Raw genomic sequence first — 17,420 nt, 5'->3', positions numbered from 1 at the left:
ATCTGTACTGGACTTTTACCAGGGCATAGTCTAAAACGCTAGTCCAAAGGTTATTAAATAGTATTTTCGGGAAATGATGGACAAATTCCGATTAACTGACAGTGACTGAACTGAAAATGGATCAATGGTTGTTGGATAATGTTTTATCTACCACCCCTGCATGTATGGTTTGATGCTCTATTGAAGTAAGGTGGTTACAATGTGTGATATATGAGAGTGCCATGTTGGTCTGGTGACGTGTGTGATGTGTTTGGTGCCATGCTGCAATTGGTCGAGTGATGTGTGAGAGCGTCATACTGATCTGGTGATGTGTGTCTTGTGCGAGAGTGCCATTCTGATCTGTGACCTGTGTGATGTGTGAGTGCGCTATATTGGTCTGGTGTGTGATGTGTAAGAGTGCCATCTCTGATGTGTGAGAGTGAGATGTTGGTCTAGTGACGCATGTGATGTGTGAGAGTGCGATGTTGGTCTAGTGACGCATGTGATGTGTGAGAGTGCGATGTTGGTCTAGTGATGTGTGTGATGTGTGAGAGTGCGATGTTGGTCTAGTGATGTGTGTGTTGTGTGAGTGTGCCATTCTGATCTGTGACCTGTGTGATGTGTGAGAGTGCGATGTTGGTCTAGTGACGCATGTGATGTGTGAGAGTGCGATGCTGGTCTAGTGATGTGTGTGTTGTGTGAGAGTGCGATGTTGGTCTAGTGATGTGTGAGAGTGCGATGTTGGTCTAGTGACGCATGTGATGTGTGAGAGTGCGATGCTGGTCTAGTGACGCATGTGATGTGTGAGAGTGCGATGTTGGTCTAGTGATGTGTGTGTTGTGTGAGAGTGCCATTCTGATCTGTGACCTGTGTGATGTGTGAGAGTGCGATGTTTGTTGGTCTAGTGATGTGTGTGTTTTGTGAGAGTGCCATTCTGATCTGTGACCTGGGTGATGTGTGAGAATGCCATTCTGATCTGTGACCTGTGTGAGAGTGCGATGTTGGTCTAGTGATGTGTGTGTTGTGTGAGAGTGCGATGTTGGTCTAGTGATGTGTGAGAGTGCGATGTTGGTCTAGTGACGCATGTGATGTGTGAGAGTGCGATGCTGGTCTAGTGACGCATGTGATGTGTGAGAGTGCGATGTTGGTCTAGTGATGTGTGTGTTGTGTGAGAGTGCCATTCTGATCTGTGACCTGTGTGATGTGTGAGAGTGCGATGTTTGTTGGTCTAGTGATGTGTGTGTTTTGTGAGAGTGCCATTCTGATCTGTGACCTGGGTGATGTGTGAGAATGCCATTCTGATCTGTGACCTGTGTGAGAGTGCGATGTTGGTCTAGTGATGTGTGTGATGTGTGAGAGTGCGATGTTGGTCTAGTGATGTGTGTGTTGTGTGAGAGTGCCATTCTGATCTGTGACATATGTGATGTGTGAGAGTGCGATGTTGGTCTAGTGATGTGTGTGTTGTGTGAGAGTGCCATTCTGATCTGTGACGCAAACAGCAAACCTGTTTCAATATTCGTCACCACTCGCCCCTTTCCGTAACCTCCAAGTAGATTCAGCGTGTCCCGGAATGACAAGAACCGGTCAAGAACGACATGCTCCGCCCCAAAGCGCAGGCAAAATGACTGTTTGTCCTTGCACGACTGATTATCCGGCGATTATCTCCCTTGTCGCCATGGTGTTCAGAAGTAAACAGATTTATGCTGACAAATAATCAAAACAGTATAAACACACGTTGTGAGCACATTTGTTTATGAACTGGGACAGTGAACATGAAACATGCAACAGGATTAATCATCACATCACTACATACACAGAACACTGGAGGATCGACAGTGAATGGACAGATCAAATCTCTTGTCAACACACGAGGCTCTGTGAGGTGAGTGATAACTCGTTCTGTGTTACTTATAAAGTATAAATTATAATGCTATTTGTTCACCTGTCATAGCCGGATATTGTTTCAAGTATTATCGTTCTGGGAAGATACAATGCTTGTCCTGGGCCCCGGACAGTTAGAAAGCGTGATCTGGGCCCCACAGCGCCAAACGCTCCGGCTGCCACATAACTAATGAAAGCTCAACCACACGGTACAAGTTGTATACAATTTGTTGCATGCAACAAAATATTTGTGAATCGTTTAGCACGTAAGCACATTTTCTGCATAGGAGTCTAATGGCATAGCTATGAAATAAACTCACATCCTGAAATTAAACTGCCTAGTTTTTGTGTCATAATTGTGTTATGATATTGCTATGGGTTATGATATTGCTATAATAAGACCCGTGAAGATCCGGGTTAGAATAAGTCTTCAGCAGCCCATGCTTGTCGAAAGAGGCGACTAACGAGATCGTTGGTTAGGCTGCTGACTTGGTTGAGGCAAGTCATATCGTATCCCAACTGCGTGGATCGGTGCTCATGATATCAATCACTGGATTGTCTGATTATTTACAGACCGACGTCACATAGCTGGAATATTGCTGAGTGTGGCGTTAAACAACAAATAAACAAACAAACTATAACAACAATATTCTACATTTCCAGCTTTGTCAGCGATGTCTCGAGATCGCAATAGTACGTGGCTCAGACTCACGGGGAGATTTTAGGGCTACAAGTATATCTTTTGAAATAACAACTTCACACAACTCAACCATTTGAAAGTTATGATGTAAATAACGCGAGTTATGATTTGCGTACCTGGGCCCCGTGAGATTAAACTGTCACACCTGCAATCAAACTGGGGGCTTTACGATCTTGAAACAACGAGATTAGAACAGTACAAACTCCATTCTGCAACTGTCTTGTTGATCTGCCAATTCAGTATGTCTCAGCCTCGTGCATACAAATTGCTATCCTAAGTTTGTTTGTCAAATACTTCCTTAATATTGCACCTGAATTTGTTTTGCAAAGTTTAACCAAAGCTCACAACAAATACTCCGAAAATGTTGTTCTAATCGTTCACGTTGCAATAACTGTATGCTGTTAACTGTGTATTAACAATATTGATATGAGAGAATTCTGGATGTGTACGTTTTACCTGTGCCAGCTCTTTCATGAAAAGGTTTGAAACTTCAGTGCTGATTTCTACACTTGGAATAATTTCTTCAGGAAGGTAGGGATAGATACCTGCACGGGGACAGATGTCCTCACTGAACGACACCTGCTTTGGGTAGTCACGCCACTTAACCAAATACCATAGTTCACAATCTAACTATAAATTGTATACAATCAGTAAACTTATAACGTACTTTAAACACATGATTTAGTTAACACTTATAAATCTCAGATATGTATCTTTATTTGCTGTGTTAGATATTTTAAGTATATGTTTTTGTTTAAACAATATTTTATTTTCATCAAATGAAAACAGGCATGATGCCTACCTGTCTCTCCAGTACAAATATAATTGATATATTTCAGTACAACAGGCTATGGACATCAATGGTATAATATAAATGTATAAAATATAAGTACTTCGACAATCTCTCAACTCCAGTCACTGTCCACACATCACCAGCTGTTCCCAGACAAGCAAAGTGTGGTCAAAGGCAGGTAACTCTGTTCAAATGTACTGAAGACGCCCTGATTTATATTCACTCTAGTCGACAGTCTATGCATAGATTGCTGTAAATATACACCATGGCTTCTTTGTCTGTGGTCTAACTTACTGAATTGTCAGTTAAACACCCCTTTGCAATGACAGAACTTCTTTTCCCCCTCATAATTCACCTTGATGATAGAACAATTTCATGAAAAACGTTTGTCGCCAGCGGGATTCGAACCCGTGAATTCCGCACTGAAGGCTAACGAAGGTAGTCTTCTGCCACGACGACATGGAGAAAGGGTATGAAATTAACAACTAAATTTTACTTACATCAGTACTAATTGCTTATCCGTTTATGATACGCAAAATGTGTTTTATGCAATGTTTATACAGTATGTTACTCTATGCATTCTAGTATTTGTTCAGTACTTGTGATTTTGTAGCTTTTCGTTTAACGAAACGAACAGAGAGAAAAGAAATTACAATTATCTTGATCAGAGTACAGAGTTCCTGAAAATCGTTCGAAATACCTTTCACAAAACAATGTTTTTAAGCAGTTTAGGTGCCATAAATGTTGGACATGGTTTATGTATGTTAGACCACGAGGACCCTGTGTCTAATCGTTGAAATGGTTACTTAAACCACTTGGCGCTGCGCGCCTCATGGTTTAGTTGACCATTTCCACGATTAGACACAGGGTCCTCGTGGTCTAACCTATACGTAAACTGATAACTGTTTTATGACATTCTAGAAGTTGGTTAGTAGATAACCAAACGTACAATTCTATGGATAACAACTTCTATAGTTTATTGCATTTAGCGACGTTTTGATGTAGATTCTGACACCGATACTCAAGCTTGATAAGGGTGTAAGAATCTACATCGAAACGTCACTATATGCAAAAAACAGAAGTTGTTATCCATAAAGTTGTACGTTTTGTCATAAACTGATAGATTAACATATTCCTGATTGTATATCAGTCTTTACGATGTTTAATGCAATAAATAGGAGAATTAGAAATTAGCACGATAATCTGGGGCTTAGCTTCTTGTTGCAACTAATTGCAATTGAGTGATTATGTATAGTTAAATATATATAATTAATAGTATAATGTAATTACAACATCATATTTAGTCTTTTGAATTTAATGACCAAGGTTGTCACGTATTGGCCCTTATGACAACTCGAAAGTGATGTTGAAAATCCTTGACGTTAATATTTGACGTTGTATTTTGTGAACCGGACACAAATATAAAATCTTTTTTTTCCCCAGAAAGCAGCAGAGACAGTAGACAGAAAACAGTAGACTCAGTGTGTTTTGTTACAAGAACATACTCTTTTACATGGGATGTGGAACGAGTTTTCCTTTAATTCCACAAGACAGCAATTTCGCACCGACAGTCGAAAAACCGCACATTCGTGAGCAAAACGACAGCGAGAGTTTCAATGCGGACTGCCTTGATGGAGCTGTCCATTCCAGCCAAACCACAGAGCTGGTAAAAGGTACATCTGACATTCAGCTGATACAGACCCCAGAGGCACCGGGTCTCCCTCACACTACCAATCCATCTGATCAGACCCCAGTCCTATCCTCCACAATGAGTTCGGATATACCTGCCACCAACGAAGACTGTTTGCAATTGGCTCAGCAGTTAGTCACCAAATACCCTCGGTTAAAGTCTGGGTTCGATGACATCAACTCCTTCATACACGCTCTCGAAGAAGATCCTATGTTGGATACCAAAGGGGAACAGATTCGAATGCTCGCACATAAGACAATTGGACTTTCATACGTGAACAAGGATGAATCCCACAGACGCGTATTTGCAGAGTACCTGTCTTACACGCGCGCTGCTGATGTTATGTACAAGACGTATAGTTCGTATCTTAAAGCCAGGAAACTTGAGTTCTTGACGGAGAAAGTATCACGAGCACAGCTGACGGAGGAAGGGAGCTACCAATTTATCCGGGAGATGAGGGGGTTGTTGTGGAACTACACGGACGCCAGTGTCCAGTTCAGCGAGAGGGTGTGCGGCAGTGGCCTCCTTCGATATTTTGTGGGGGACCTGAAGGCTATTCTGAAGGAAGCTGGTAGCCCTGCCAAAGTAAGTACAGAGCATTTAACATTGCAAACTAATATCAAATTGGCACAGAATCTCACTGTCAATATCTACCAAACTGACAGAATATAAAAATGTATTCAAGCTGAACACAATTGTAGTATGGCTGTCGAAAAACAGACGGTAGTCAAATTGTAATGCAACCTGATGCAAGATTCCGAGGTAGACACCATTGGTCATATCTAACGAGTCCGCAGGTCATATCAGACTAGTAGCTTAATGTAACATACTAGATTTGGGGAGTAAACAACTAGTCCCTCTAAATTTTCACAAAGTGGACTAATGTCCGTGTCTATCACTTCGAGTATGTAATCTTTGTAGGAGGAAATTGATCTGTTCTTTTAATTCAAGTGTTAAATGATACTTCAACTGTATTATATCCGAAGTAAGACTCTATATGGTACAACCAATGACATATTGGCAAAACAGTGGTAAGACTTATTATATAGAGGATATTCTATGTGCCGAGTGAAATAGCATGTTTCTCTCATCGAGTGGCGAGGAAAAGGAGATGAAAGAGGAAAAAGAGTGGCTACTATGCCACTGGTGAAAATATCTCCTCCCCCCCCCGTCACTCGATGAGACAAACATAATATTTCACTTAACACATTGAATATCCTATGTTTTATATACTTTTACCTGAAAATTAAATTATTTCATTAAAAATGTAATAATTGCTAAAAAGAAGTTTCGTGATGCAAAATCTTAAAAAAAATATGAAAAAAAGTAACAAAATATATTTGAGGTCAATAAAATGAAACCATACATTGGATATGATTATATACAAAATCATCTTCAACGAAAGATATTCTTGAAATCTACGAGACCGCTTTTGGAAGCAAAAGAATACACGCTGGTCAAAGTAACAAACGTTATCTTTGCGAAACGAACAGCCTCGATTGATGAGTTAAATGATAACTTTACAGTTTATACCGAACTATTTTCAAAAGACTAACAAACGGCCAGAAAAGATATTAACTCCACAAATGACTATCTGTCATTATTTTGCCTAGTCCCTGCAGAACTAAGGTAAAAAGGAAGTCAACAGTTTGTGTCAGGGGTGAGAGGAGATACTTTACGGGGAGGGGACTTTTGTACGATGCTTCCGTCAGCGTGCTCTGTTCCCAGCAGCGGAATATCAACGTTAGTTTTCACTGCAAAGAAAAAATCACTTTTCTCAACTTCAGAAAACCCAGTCTTTCACACCGAAGTATAAAAAACTATACTTGCAAGACAATTGTGTGTCAATGTTAACGATTTGTTCTGTATCTGTATATACGATCTGTCGTGTATCCATGTTGACAGTCTGTTGTGTCTGTGCTGACAGTGTGTTGTGTGTCTGTGTTGACAGTGTGTTGTGTCTGTGTTGACAGTGTGTTGTATATCCATGTCTGTGCTGACAGTGTGTTGTGTGTCTGTGTTGACAGTGTGTTGTGTCTGTCTTGGCAGTCTGTTGTGTGTCTTTGTTCACAGTCTGCTGTGTGTCTGTGTTGACAGTCTCTTGTGTATCCATGTTGACAGTCTGGTGTGTGTCTGTGTTGACAGTCTGTTTTGTGTCTATATTGACAGTCTGTTGTGTATCTGTGTTGACAGTCTGTTGTGTGTCTGTGTTGACAGTGTGTTGTGTATCCATGTTGACAGTCTGGTGTGTCTGTGTTGACAGTCTGTTTTGTGTCTTTATTGACAGTCTGTTGTGTGTCTGTATTGACAGTTTGTTGTGTCTCTGTGTTGACAGTCTGTTGTGTGTCTGTGTTGACAGTCTGTTGTGTATCAATGTTGACAATCTGTTGTGTATCCATGTTGACAGTCTGTTGAGTATCCGTGTTGACAGTCTGTTGTGTATCCGTGTTGACAGTCTGTTGTGTATCAATGTTGACAGTCTGTTGCGTATCCATGTTGACAGCCTGTTGTGTTTTCTGTGTTGACAGTGTGTTGTGTGTCTGTGTTGACAGTGTGTTGTGTCTGTCTTGGCAGTCTGTTGTGTATCCGTGTTGACAGTCTGTTGTGTATCCGTGTTGACAGTCTGTTGTGTATCCGTGTTGACAGTCTGTTGTGTATCAATGTTGACAGTCTGTTGTGTATCCGTGTTGACAGTCTGTTGTATATCCGCGTTGACAGTCTGTTGCGTATCCATGTTGACAGCCTGTTATGTGTCTGTGTTGACAGTCTGTTGTGTGTCTGTATTGACAGTCTGTTGTGTGGCTGTGTTGACAGTCTGTTGTGTATCACCGTTGACAGTCTGTTGTTTCTGTGTTGACAGTCTGTTGTGTGTCTGTGTTGACAATCTGTTGTGTATCCATGTTGACAAGCTGTTGTGTAATTATGTAGACAGTCTGTTGCGTATCCATGTTGACAGTCTGTTGTGTGTCTGTGTTGACAGTCTGTTTTGTGTCTGTGTTGACATTCTGTTGTGTATCTGTCTGTGTTGACAGTGTGTTGTGTGTCTGTGTTGACAGTCTGTTGTGTATCTGTCTGTGTTGACAGTGTGTTGAGTGTCTGTGTTGACAGTGTGTTGAGTGTATGTGTTGACGGTCTGTTGTGTCTGTGTTGACAGTCTGTGGTGTATCTATGTTGACGGTTTGTTGTGGGTCTGTGTTGACAGTGTGTTGTATGTATGTGTTGACGGTCTGTTGTGTCTGGGTTGACGGTCTGTTGTGTCTGTGTTGACGGTCTGTTGTGTCTGTGTTGACAGTCTGTGGTGTATCTATGTTGACGGTTTGTTGTGTGTCTGTGTTGACAGTGTGTTGAGTGTATGTGTTGACAGTCTGTTGTTCATCCTTGTTTTGCAGGTGTCAGCAACTGACCCAATGTTCCGGTCTGCTAGGGGCGTCCTCCACAACTGCTCCAACAGCCCCGTCACCCGCCAACCCATCAGGGAACTGGGGACAGTGTCTGTAGCCATGGCCTATCTTAAAGGTGACGCCCCAGGTGAGTGGGATCAACAGGAATGAAATAATGCAATAGATAACTTATATTTCTGTATATTCCCGAAGCTATACAAATAGTTAACAATGGTACCTCCCAAACAAATAATATTAATTCCTGTTGACGTGAAGATCAGGGTTACAGTTGGTCTTCAGAACATATGCTTGTCGTCAGAGGCGACAAACGGTATCGGGTGGTCAGGCTCTGTGACATGGTTGATGCATGGACCGTATCTCAATTGCGCAGATCGATGCTCATGATGTTAATCCCTTGATTGCCTGGTCCAGACTCGATTATTGACAGACCGTCGTCTTATAGCTGGAATATTTTGAGTGAGTGTTAAACAACAAACAAACTGAAGACTATGCTGAGCGTGTGTATTTTCTGGACTGCTGCACATGCAGGACATAATGTTACCATAAGGTACCACGGGGTTCCGGGCATAAATCATGTGCTGTACTGTCAAATGTGAGTCAGTTCATTCAAACAACAAAGATCTGCGTCAACCAAACAATAACTAACTATCCCAATCCGTTAGTGACAAATCATCAATATCATCAACTGGGCGACACATTGGGACCAGATTGGGACCAGATTGGGAGAATGATGATTCCTCGCTTTGCCAGATAGGATCGTATCCTCAAAGGCATTTGATGTTACTTTTTGATGTTAAATCGTTTACCATGGTACCCGCTTCACAAACCAACCAGAGTAAAATTACTGCTACATACATACACCTTATTATAAATCAACGATGTTGCACTTAGATGCGTTATATTGAACTACTTAATCTGACTTTAACAAAAGTATGTTGTGTTATTCAGTATGAAAGGGACGTCCAGACCAAGCCATCAGTAAAAGTACATTGCTTCTGTCATCCTGTCTGTCTGTCATTGAATTTTCAACAGAGATGAAAATGATGCTTCTCCTGCTGCTGGCGAACATAATCGACGAGGATGACAATAAAGCTCTACTCGCAGACAGTACCGTCTTTACCATAATGTTAAACATGATAATGTCTGCATGGAGAGATCAACGTCATCGTTGCAACGGTTTCTCCGCGTCTGAGCTGATAGTTGGACTCACTGGACTGGCGAAGAACGATGACAATAAGAAGATCCTCACAGAGAAGGGAGCGATCCCTGTGTTGATGACTGTCATGCAGGAAGGATCAGATGACGAGCGAGAGAAGGCTGTTCAGTGTGTTTGGGAGCTTGCTTTCGATAAGGAAAATCAGCGAATATTTGTGGTAGGTCGTTAAAGTGAAATTTGTCAAGGATTAACGTCACTTTCTCTACAGTTATGCATATCAACAGAGTATAGTCTTTACTACAAAAGTAGTCTTTAACCTTTTCTTAGAAGAATGACACGTGGGTTAATGATTGTGGTATTGTAACCTAGTGGTTAAAGCGTTTGCTCGTCGAAGACCCGGGTTCGATTCCTCACATGGCCTGAAATCGTGAAGCCAATTTCTGGTCGTGAAATGGGTGTTGTATGCCTCACAGGGGCGTCAACACTACTCCATTATCCAATCAATAATTATTTGAATTGATATTTCAGTGATATGATAAGGATTTTAATCTGTTTTAGCAATATTCTAAAATATTACGAGATTTGACACCAAATATTTACCAATCTGGGGAATCGAACCTGAGATTTGGCGTGACGGTTGTTTTGACAGCACAACTACAATAACGTTTTTTTGTTTGTATCTATTCTGTTGCTGCTTGGGTTTTAAGGAAAACGCTGAACTGATGGCGATACTGAGGAAAATGAACGAATCACAAAACAATAAGAAACTGTCCAAGGTTTCCGGGGGCGCTCTGTGGGCCATCACTCAGGAGGAGAAGCGAGGGAACAAGAGTAAGGGAACGACCATGCCATATTTTTTTGGACATTTTGTTTTTGAACCCTGTTTTGTCCCGAAAAATACTGCGAAAATATAGTGTTTTTTCTCAGGTTTGTATGTGCGTGCGTGCTTGCTTGTGTGTGTTTGTTTCTTTTAAAAAAACCCCCACATTATTTACTACCGATAAAAAAAAAACTTGCATAATATAAAATAATGAAATAATATAATTTGCCTTCAGGTCCGTTACTGAAAAAAAGAAACTGTTTACTGAAAATTTCGGATGTCCAGATAAAAATTAAATAAAATTAAAGTGTTACGCTCCCCCTTTCACAGAAAACATGCGTGTTTTGTAGCAGTGGCCGTAAAAATATCCTAACCAAAATTCCTTGGTCCTCATTCCCCCAAGTTGTTAACTGGTGCGTCACATGATACCACACGCTTTCGTGTAACTTGTCTGGAGTTATGGAGTTATATTTTGACTGGACATACGAGTTTATGCATAGTCCAATGAAACTCGCGTAAAGAAATCGACATCCGATTCGTAATCTGAGGTGCAGATTTCGGTCCATTTCAGGATTTGCAAATCACGTGTACCGTTAACTTTGCGTCAACAGACATTTTACAAATCTTTTCATGTTTTTAATCAAGGTCCTCACGTTATTTGAAGACCCGCATTATTACAAATATAGATCTTGATTATCGATCAGATAACTGGGCACCGCAATTTCGTTTCGAGCCAAAAATAAGTGATATGAGAGGTGGAATCTGATTGGTCAATAGAAGGATATAGAAGGGACATAACTCGTAATATCAACGAGCAACGATCGAGCACAGAAATTCCAGCCTAAATCGGCAAGGGTGGAAACTGGACGTTTACAGTCAGTTAACGCCCTTGCCTCTGGAAGATGCCAAGGGCTCTTCTCTAACATTCAACTGTCACCCCTGAAACTGAAATCTGTTTAAAGTGAGGCTAAAGTCACGAAGCGTGAGAGTTCGTCAATGTTTATGAAGAATGTATTCCCCTTTCATTTCGAGCAGAACTTAAGAAGAAAGATGCAGTCAAGAAGGGCGAAATTGTGCAGGATGCAGGCCACGTTATGATCAGTTATCAGTGGGCGGACCAGAAAATGCTTATCAAGGTATGTTTCTTGTTATACTTCGACATGAAATAAATCTAATGGTTCTTTTCTGTCTAACTAAATACATGATTGTGGTGTCTTTCGGGGGCTCGGATGAGCCAGTCGTCTAAGGCTCTGTAATTCGCTGTGGAGTTGTGTCCCTTTGACAAGCCAAAACCTATTGACATTAATCGAATCCCGATTTTCCCTAATCATATTTCTACCTTACTGATGGGTTAAAAGAACGTGGTATACGTCTAAGACCAGTGCCACTTTCCTTCCACGGCAATCTGACACTGAAAAACTGTTCAAAGCAGCGTTAAACCAAACTCACTCACTTTCGTCGCACCATATGTTGTTCCATATTACAGAACACATACTCTGGTAAACTACAGTGCAAAACATTGATCCCACAAAAGAACGCGCTTAAATCAAACTTTTCATGCCATTAGAAGCTTACGAATCTTGTAAACACATCGATTGATAATTTCTAAGGTTATCTTAATCATATACTTGTGTTTAAGGTCAAGGAGTTTTTGAAAAAACACAATTTTAAGGTCTGGATGGACATCGACAACATGGAGGGCTCCACATTGCAGGCGATGGCGGAGGCCGTGCAGAATGCGTCTGTGGTGTTGGTGTGTATGTCGGAGAGATACAAGCTGAGCCAGAACTGCAGATCAGGTAGGACGACAACTAGTTTCAGTATTATTTCTAGTTGATAGGGATTGGCCCGTGCGACACAATATTCAGACCAGTATTAATGGTTAAACAAATGAAGTTTACGTTACGCTGCAATCAGCAGTTTTTGAATTATCCTATGATGCTAACAAGTATCGACACGGGTAGCCCAGTTGGCTAATGCACCACAGAACTGCATCTCTTTCACCTATGAAACCCATGAGGGGCTGTCGGGTAGGCTAGTGGTTAGAGCGTTCGCTCGTCACGCCGAAGACCCGGGTTCGATTCCCGACGTTGGTACAATGTGTGAAGCCCATTTCTGGTGTCCCCCGCCGTGATATTGCTGGAGTATTGCTTAAAGCGGCGTAAAACCATACTCACTCAGAAACCCATGCTCGTGGGTTCGAATCCCAGATTCGTCCTTATTAAGTTGATTTGTCAGCATCACATCTGGTGAGTTTCACTGAAGTGGCAAACATCGAAGATCAGAATCTCCTCAGGTTTTCCTAGCTGGCAATCAATGATAAAACTGAAATACTCTTCAAAGCAGCTTTAGATCCTATTCGCTACCTACAAATAATCGAGTTTAGTCCATACATACCAGTTTGTAACGAGTAATAAGGTGGATGATAAACTTCCTCACTAAGTCGTAGTTACATGTCTGTGTAAGATCTAACACCCTTATGAATCAAGTGATGATGGAATGAGCCTTTCTGGTCTAATCCTTGAAGGGACAGTTACCGATCTTATCATTGAGGGGCAGTTATTTCCGGTCTATTCCAAGGCTCGCTAAATACAATGTTTATTCCTAATACAGGATATTTACCATCCCCCACACACCTCTATGTATCACATCAAAACTGACACAAACGAATTCACATTACAGAAGCTGAATATGCCTTTGACCTCCGGAAACCCATCATACCTCTCGTTCTCCAGAGAGGCTACAAGCCCGATGGCTGGCTGGGATTGATTAAAGGGGCAAAACTCTTCTTCGACTTCAGTGGAAAATACCCTTTTGACCAGAAAGCATCGGAGTTGATAAAAGAATTGGGTGTTCGGGGCAAGGCTGGATCATCAACCGATAGCATTGACGTGAGTGACAGCATATTGGAGGACGCGTTGACTGATTAGACATTTGGTCTGCAATCATATTTCCTTAAGCTTCCTTAACGGTCTTATTTACATCCGACAAAGTAAACCTTTCTGGGGTTTAATATTTCAAAGCAGGTCTAAGTTTCATATTTCACAATGAAAAATGAACGACAACTCGAGCCAACTTGACGTACTTGAACGCTGCATGCCCTACTTTAGAAATATATGGTAATGCCCCCAAACTCACGGAAGTAACTTTTTTTTCGCTTTAAACTTTTGAACTGCTCCCTAAAGGAAAAAGAAGTTTGAAAATTTTATCTTTGATCTTTAGGAATAATAGAAAATACCACATTCATGCGTGTTGTCAGTAAAATGGTTTGGGTTTAGAATTTTCGTGATTGTCGTAGTTGTGAGCTAGACTTACACTGCATCAGTGTACCCTTCCCTGACAAAGGACACGTGGATGCAGCTGGTTAGCATTAGCGCTGTAAACTTTGTCATGACATTGATACAGTGTAACCTGGTAACTCTGCAGCTGGAGACCTCGTTTTCCGGACGATTCTGTCAGAAGCGTGTACAAAAAATATTACTCTAAAACGATGATTCTGGCAATCGAGATATTTTTAATCGGGACAAGTTCACTGGAGCTGCACCGTCCGGATTATCAGGGTTTCATTGTACACAGCTTCTGTTTACATAACTTATTACAACAGATTTCATCAACTTGTTATTAGGGGGAGACAACTGCAATTGTGAAGTCTCAACCAGCTGATGCTGCACGGGGTGCGGATGGTACTGCCAACTGGTCAAACAAAGACGTTCACAATTGGCTTTGTAAAATGAGCTTGGACAAGTAAGTGGTTGATACAAAGTTTACAAAATCATAATATTTAATCTTTGTCGTCCTCTCCGTTGATAAATCCCTGTTATTTATATTAAGTTATATATATGACACTGTCAGGCAATAATTTCGATTTGATTCGAGGCAGATTTGCGGCCCATAGTTGTTCCAGAACCTGTTGTGGATTCCCCTGAAAGTGGGTTTCACCAAAGTGGTAAACGTCATGTGGAACTATATTCCAACAGTGCTGTAACACCAAACTCACGCATTCAGTAGGTTTTACGCACCCCTGATCAACAAGTTGGACGTGTTGTGGTTCTATCCAGATCCAAGATCACTGAAGTGAATGCATTAGATAGGTGTTCACGTTTCAGAATATTTCTGCTTTGTTTTGGGTTACTTGGTCAAAGGTCATTTCTTTGTTTTTTCAGACACTCCTCGTTGAAAAGTCTCACCGGAAAGCAACTGATGTTTCTCCGTAAGATCTCATACAAGGTAAACAGCTGAATATATTGAAGTGGCTATTACAAAAACACAAAATTCATAATATAAAAATGCGATTCTTAATAGTTATTACGCTCTTCCTACGTCGTGTATTATCTAAAATGTGGTATCCTTGTCTTATATATTATTCTTTTTCTCATGACAAATGATCTGTAAGGTAAACTGATCTTTAAATTAGTGACCCTATACTCTTAAAACAACAGTATCGTTATTTTTATGATTACTATTTAAAAAGGTCAAATTGGAATTCTGCCTTGTTATGTGTTATTAATACAAATTAAGGTTAAATCAAGTATTTAGAAAGAGCATCTCAGGTGTTACTTTCTAATTGCTCCAATTTTTGTTAAATCAAGATCATGTAAATTAGCTGAGTATAGTCTTTTCATCATGATGACTTCATATTTGAGTCCGTGGTCTAGTGGAAGAGCGTCCGCCCGGAGAGCGGAAGGTCCGGGGTTCGATCCCCGGCCGCGTCATACCAAAAGACGTTAAAAGATGGTACTTGTTATAACCCTGTCTGGCGCTCGGCATTAAGGGGCTAAAACAAAAAACAGTAGGTGTTTGTTGCCCAACGCCACACCCTGCAATATTCATGCCATATGACGGTGGCCTGAAAACAATCGAGTCTGGACCAGACAACCCAGAGATCGGTATCATGAACAAGGCTCCAGCGCCACTCTGTCAACCTACTCATGACATTACCACTCTATCCATTAAAGTTGTGTAAAAACAATCATGTCATAATCACAGTAACGTTAGCCTTTGAGTCTTTATTAAAACACGGACATTCGTTTGTTTGTTTGTTGTTTTACGCCGCACTCAGCAATATTCCAGCTATATGACGGCGGTCTGTAAGTAATCGAGTCTGGACCAGACAATCCAGTGATTGGCAACATGAGCATCGATCCACGCAATTGGGATCGATGACATGCATCAACCAAGGCAGCGAGCCTGACCACCTGATGCCGTTAGTCGCCTCTTACGACAAACATAGTCGCCTTTTACGACAAGCATGGGTTGCTGAAGACCTATTCTAACCCGGATCTTCACACGGACATTCTGAAGATTCACATGTATCGATTATAGCTAAATGATAACGTTCTTTTCTTTACAGGCACCAGAATTCTTCTACAATTACATCAAGACTGACCTGCATTTGAGCAATTTGGAAGACTTGATGACCTTTAGCGAGGCTGTGGAGAATTTGTAACAGATCTTGCAACACACTTAATATGAATTACCTGAATCAATACTCGAACAGGGAACACTAGCAAGATGACTGTATCTAATCTTTGTTCGTGCTCAGGTGCAAACAAAGGAACATATACCTCGAGCAGCGATAACTCGACATGTCGACATAACAATACGACTGCATACTGGACACACTATTCATCAGGTCACTGAATCAACATTCGGGCAGAGGAACTCGACATGTCGACATTGAAATATAGCGTGTCGCTCGGTTCCGACATGTTAGGGTGTGAACAAAGTACGAACTACCAGCACTGGTGCAGGAGTAACTCGACGTGTCGAAATTACCATACTTCGTTCGATTAATCATCCGTTGTGTCGAGATGTAATCACAAGCCGAAAGATCATAGTTTGAGCGATGTCGACATGTCAAATAACAGTACAGCAGGACGCCGTTAACGCCCACTACAGTGGATCTCCTCGAAAAAACGGGGTATTTTTTAGCCTTATGAAGTCTCCACTTCGTCACCAAGTCATGTAGAATGTCAAACATAAATGTATTATACATGATGAGTGGCATCATATTTTTTGCGATCTGCGGGGCGATTGGGTTGGTCAGGTGGTCAAACCGTTTACATACGACACCGATGACCCGGGTTCGAATCATCACATGGATGAAATGTGTCACACACATTCTTGGCGTATCAATTGTTTTTGCATAACTTAAAATGGCATACAATCCTACACACTCTGACACACTGATGCAACTCGCAAGCTCGGAGGTTCACAGTTAAACCAGCGATTTTAAATCGTTCACACTTCAATGAACCCATCCAAACTGACGTTCAATTCTTAATTGCATAACTTAAAGTTACATACAACCCTACACACTCTGACACACTGATGTAACTTTACCTGTATTGGGCATACATCTGTCACAAACAAGCGTATATAGTTGCCATGAGTTGACAAAGAATACAAACCCTCTAAGACAGTTACGATTGCCTGATGTGTTAGGTCATATGGACTTGTTTCAGGAACAAACATATCATTTGTTTTTGGTTTTTGTTGTTGTTGAACGCCGTTGTTTTGACGACGGTTTGTAATTAATCTGGGCCAGACAAGCCAGTGATTGATATCATGAACATCGATCCACGCAGTTGGGATACGATGACATGCATCAACCAAGTCAGCGAGCCTGACCACCTGGTCCAGTTAGTCGCCTCTTACGACAAGCATAATCGCCTTTTACGGCAAGCATGGATTCTTGAAAACCTATTCTACCCCGGATCTTCACGAAAGTACAAACCTATAGGAATTAAATAATTTTGATAATTTACTTTATCCATTCCAACAGATAAAAACTTCTGAAAATAGTTGCTTGTCAAATTGCAACATTTTTTAATGTGCTATACTCTGAGTGTGCACACGCTGAATTAACACTTTACCAACTTCGAAACAATTTCAGACATGTGCATATATAATTATATGTACACTTGAAAATTATGACGAATTTGATATTGACACCAAGAGACACAAGGGTATAGGAGAGAGAGAGAGAGAGAGAGAGAGA

General features: G+C 41.1%; 1 protein-coding gene across 3 annotated transcripts; it reads left to right on the top strand.

Moving 5' to 3' along the window:
* Window positions 1-1,640: 1,640 nt before the first annotated feature.
* LOC124131329 lies at window positions 1,641-16,417 on the top strand. 3 transcript variants are annotated; one of them, XM_048397682.1, is made up of 11 exons: window positions 1,641-1,861; window positions 4,804-5,628; window positions 8,433-8,571; window positions 9,477-9,817; window positions 10,308-10,431; window positions 11,456-11,556; window positions 12,060-12,219; window positions 13,103-13,311; window positions 14,046-14,164; window positions 14,584-14,647; window positions 15,771-16,417. In XM_048397682.1, the coding sequence occupies exons 2-11, from the start codon at window positions 4,867-4,869 to the stop codon at window positions 15,864-15,866; spliced, it is 2,115 nt and encodes a 704-aa protein (XP_048253639.1). In that variant the 5' UTR covers window positions 1,641-1,861; window positions 4,804-4,866; the 3' UTR covers window positions 15,867-16,417. The 3 variants fall into 3 exon arrangements, with proteins under 3 accessions (XP_048253639.1, XP_046350495.2, XP_048253636.1); XM_046494539.2 differs by having other exon boundaries at window positions 1,642-1,861; window positions 4,797-5,628; XM_048397679.1 differs by lacking the exon at window positions 1,641-1,861 and adding an exon at window positions 2,442-3,823 and having other exon boundaries at window positions 4,797-5,628.
* The last annotated feature ends 1,003 nt before the right edge of the window (window positions 16,418-17,420 follow it).

Source organism: Haliotis rufescens, unplaced genomic scaffold (assembly GCF_023055435.1).
Source record: "Haliotis rufescens isolate VD_foot unplaced genomic scaffold, xgHalRufe1.0.p SCAF_1, whole genome shotgun sequence".
Classification (NCBI taxonomy): domain Eukaryota; kingdom Metazoa; phylum Mollusca; class Gastropoda; order Lepetellida; family Haliotidae; genus Haliotis; species Haliotis rufescens.
Note: the sequence above shows the minus strand (reverse complement) of the source record. Positions and strands in the feature narration are given on the sequence as shown.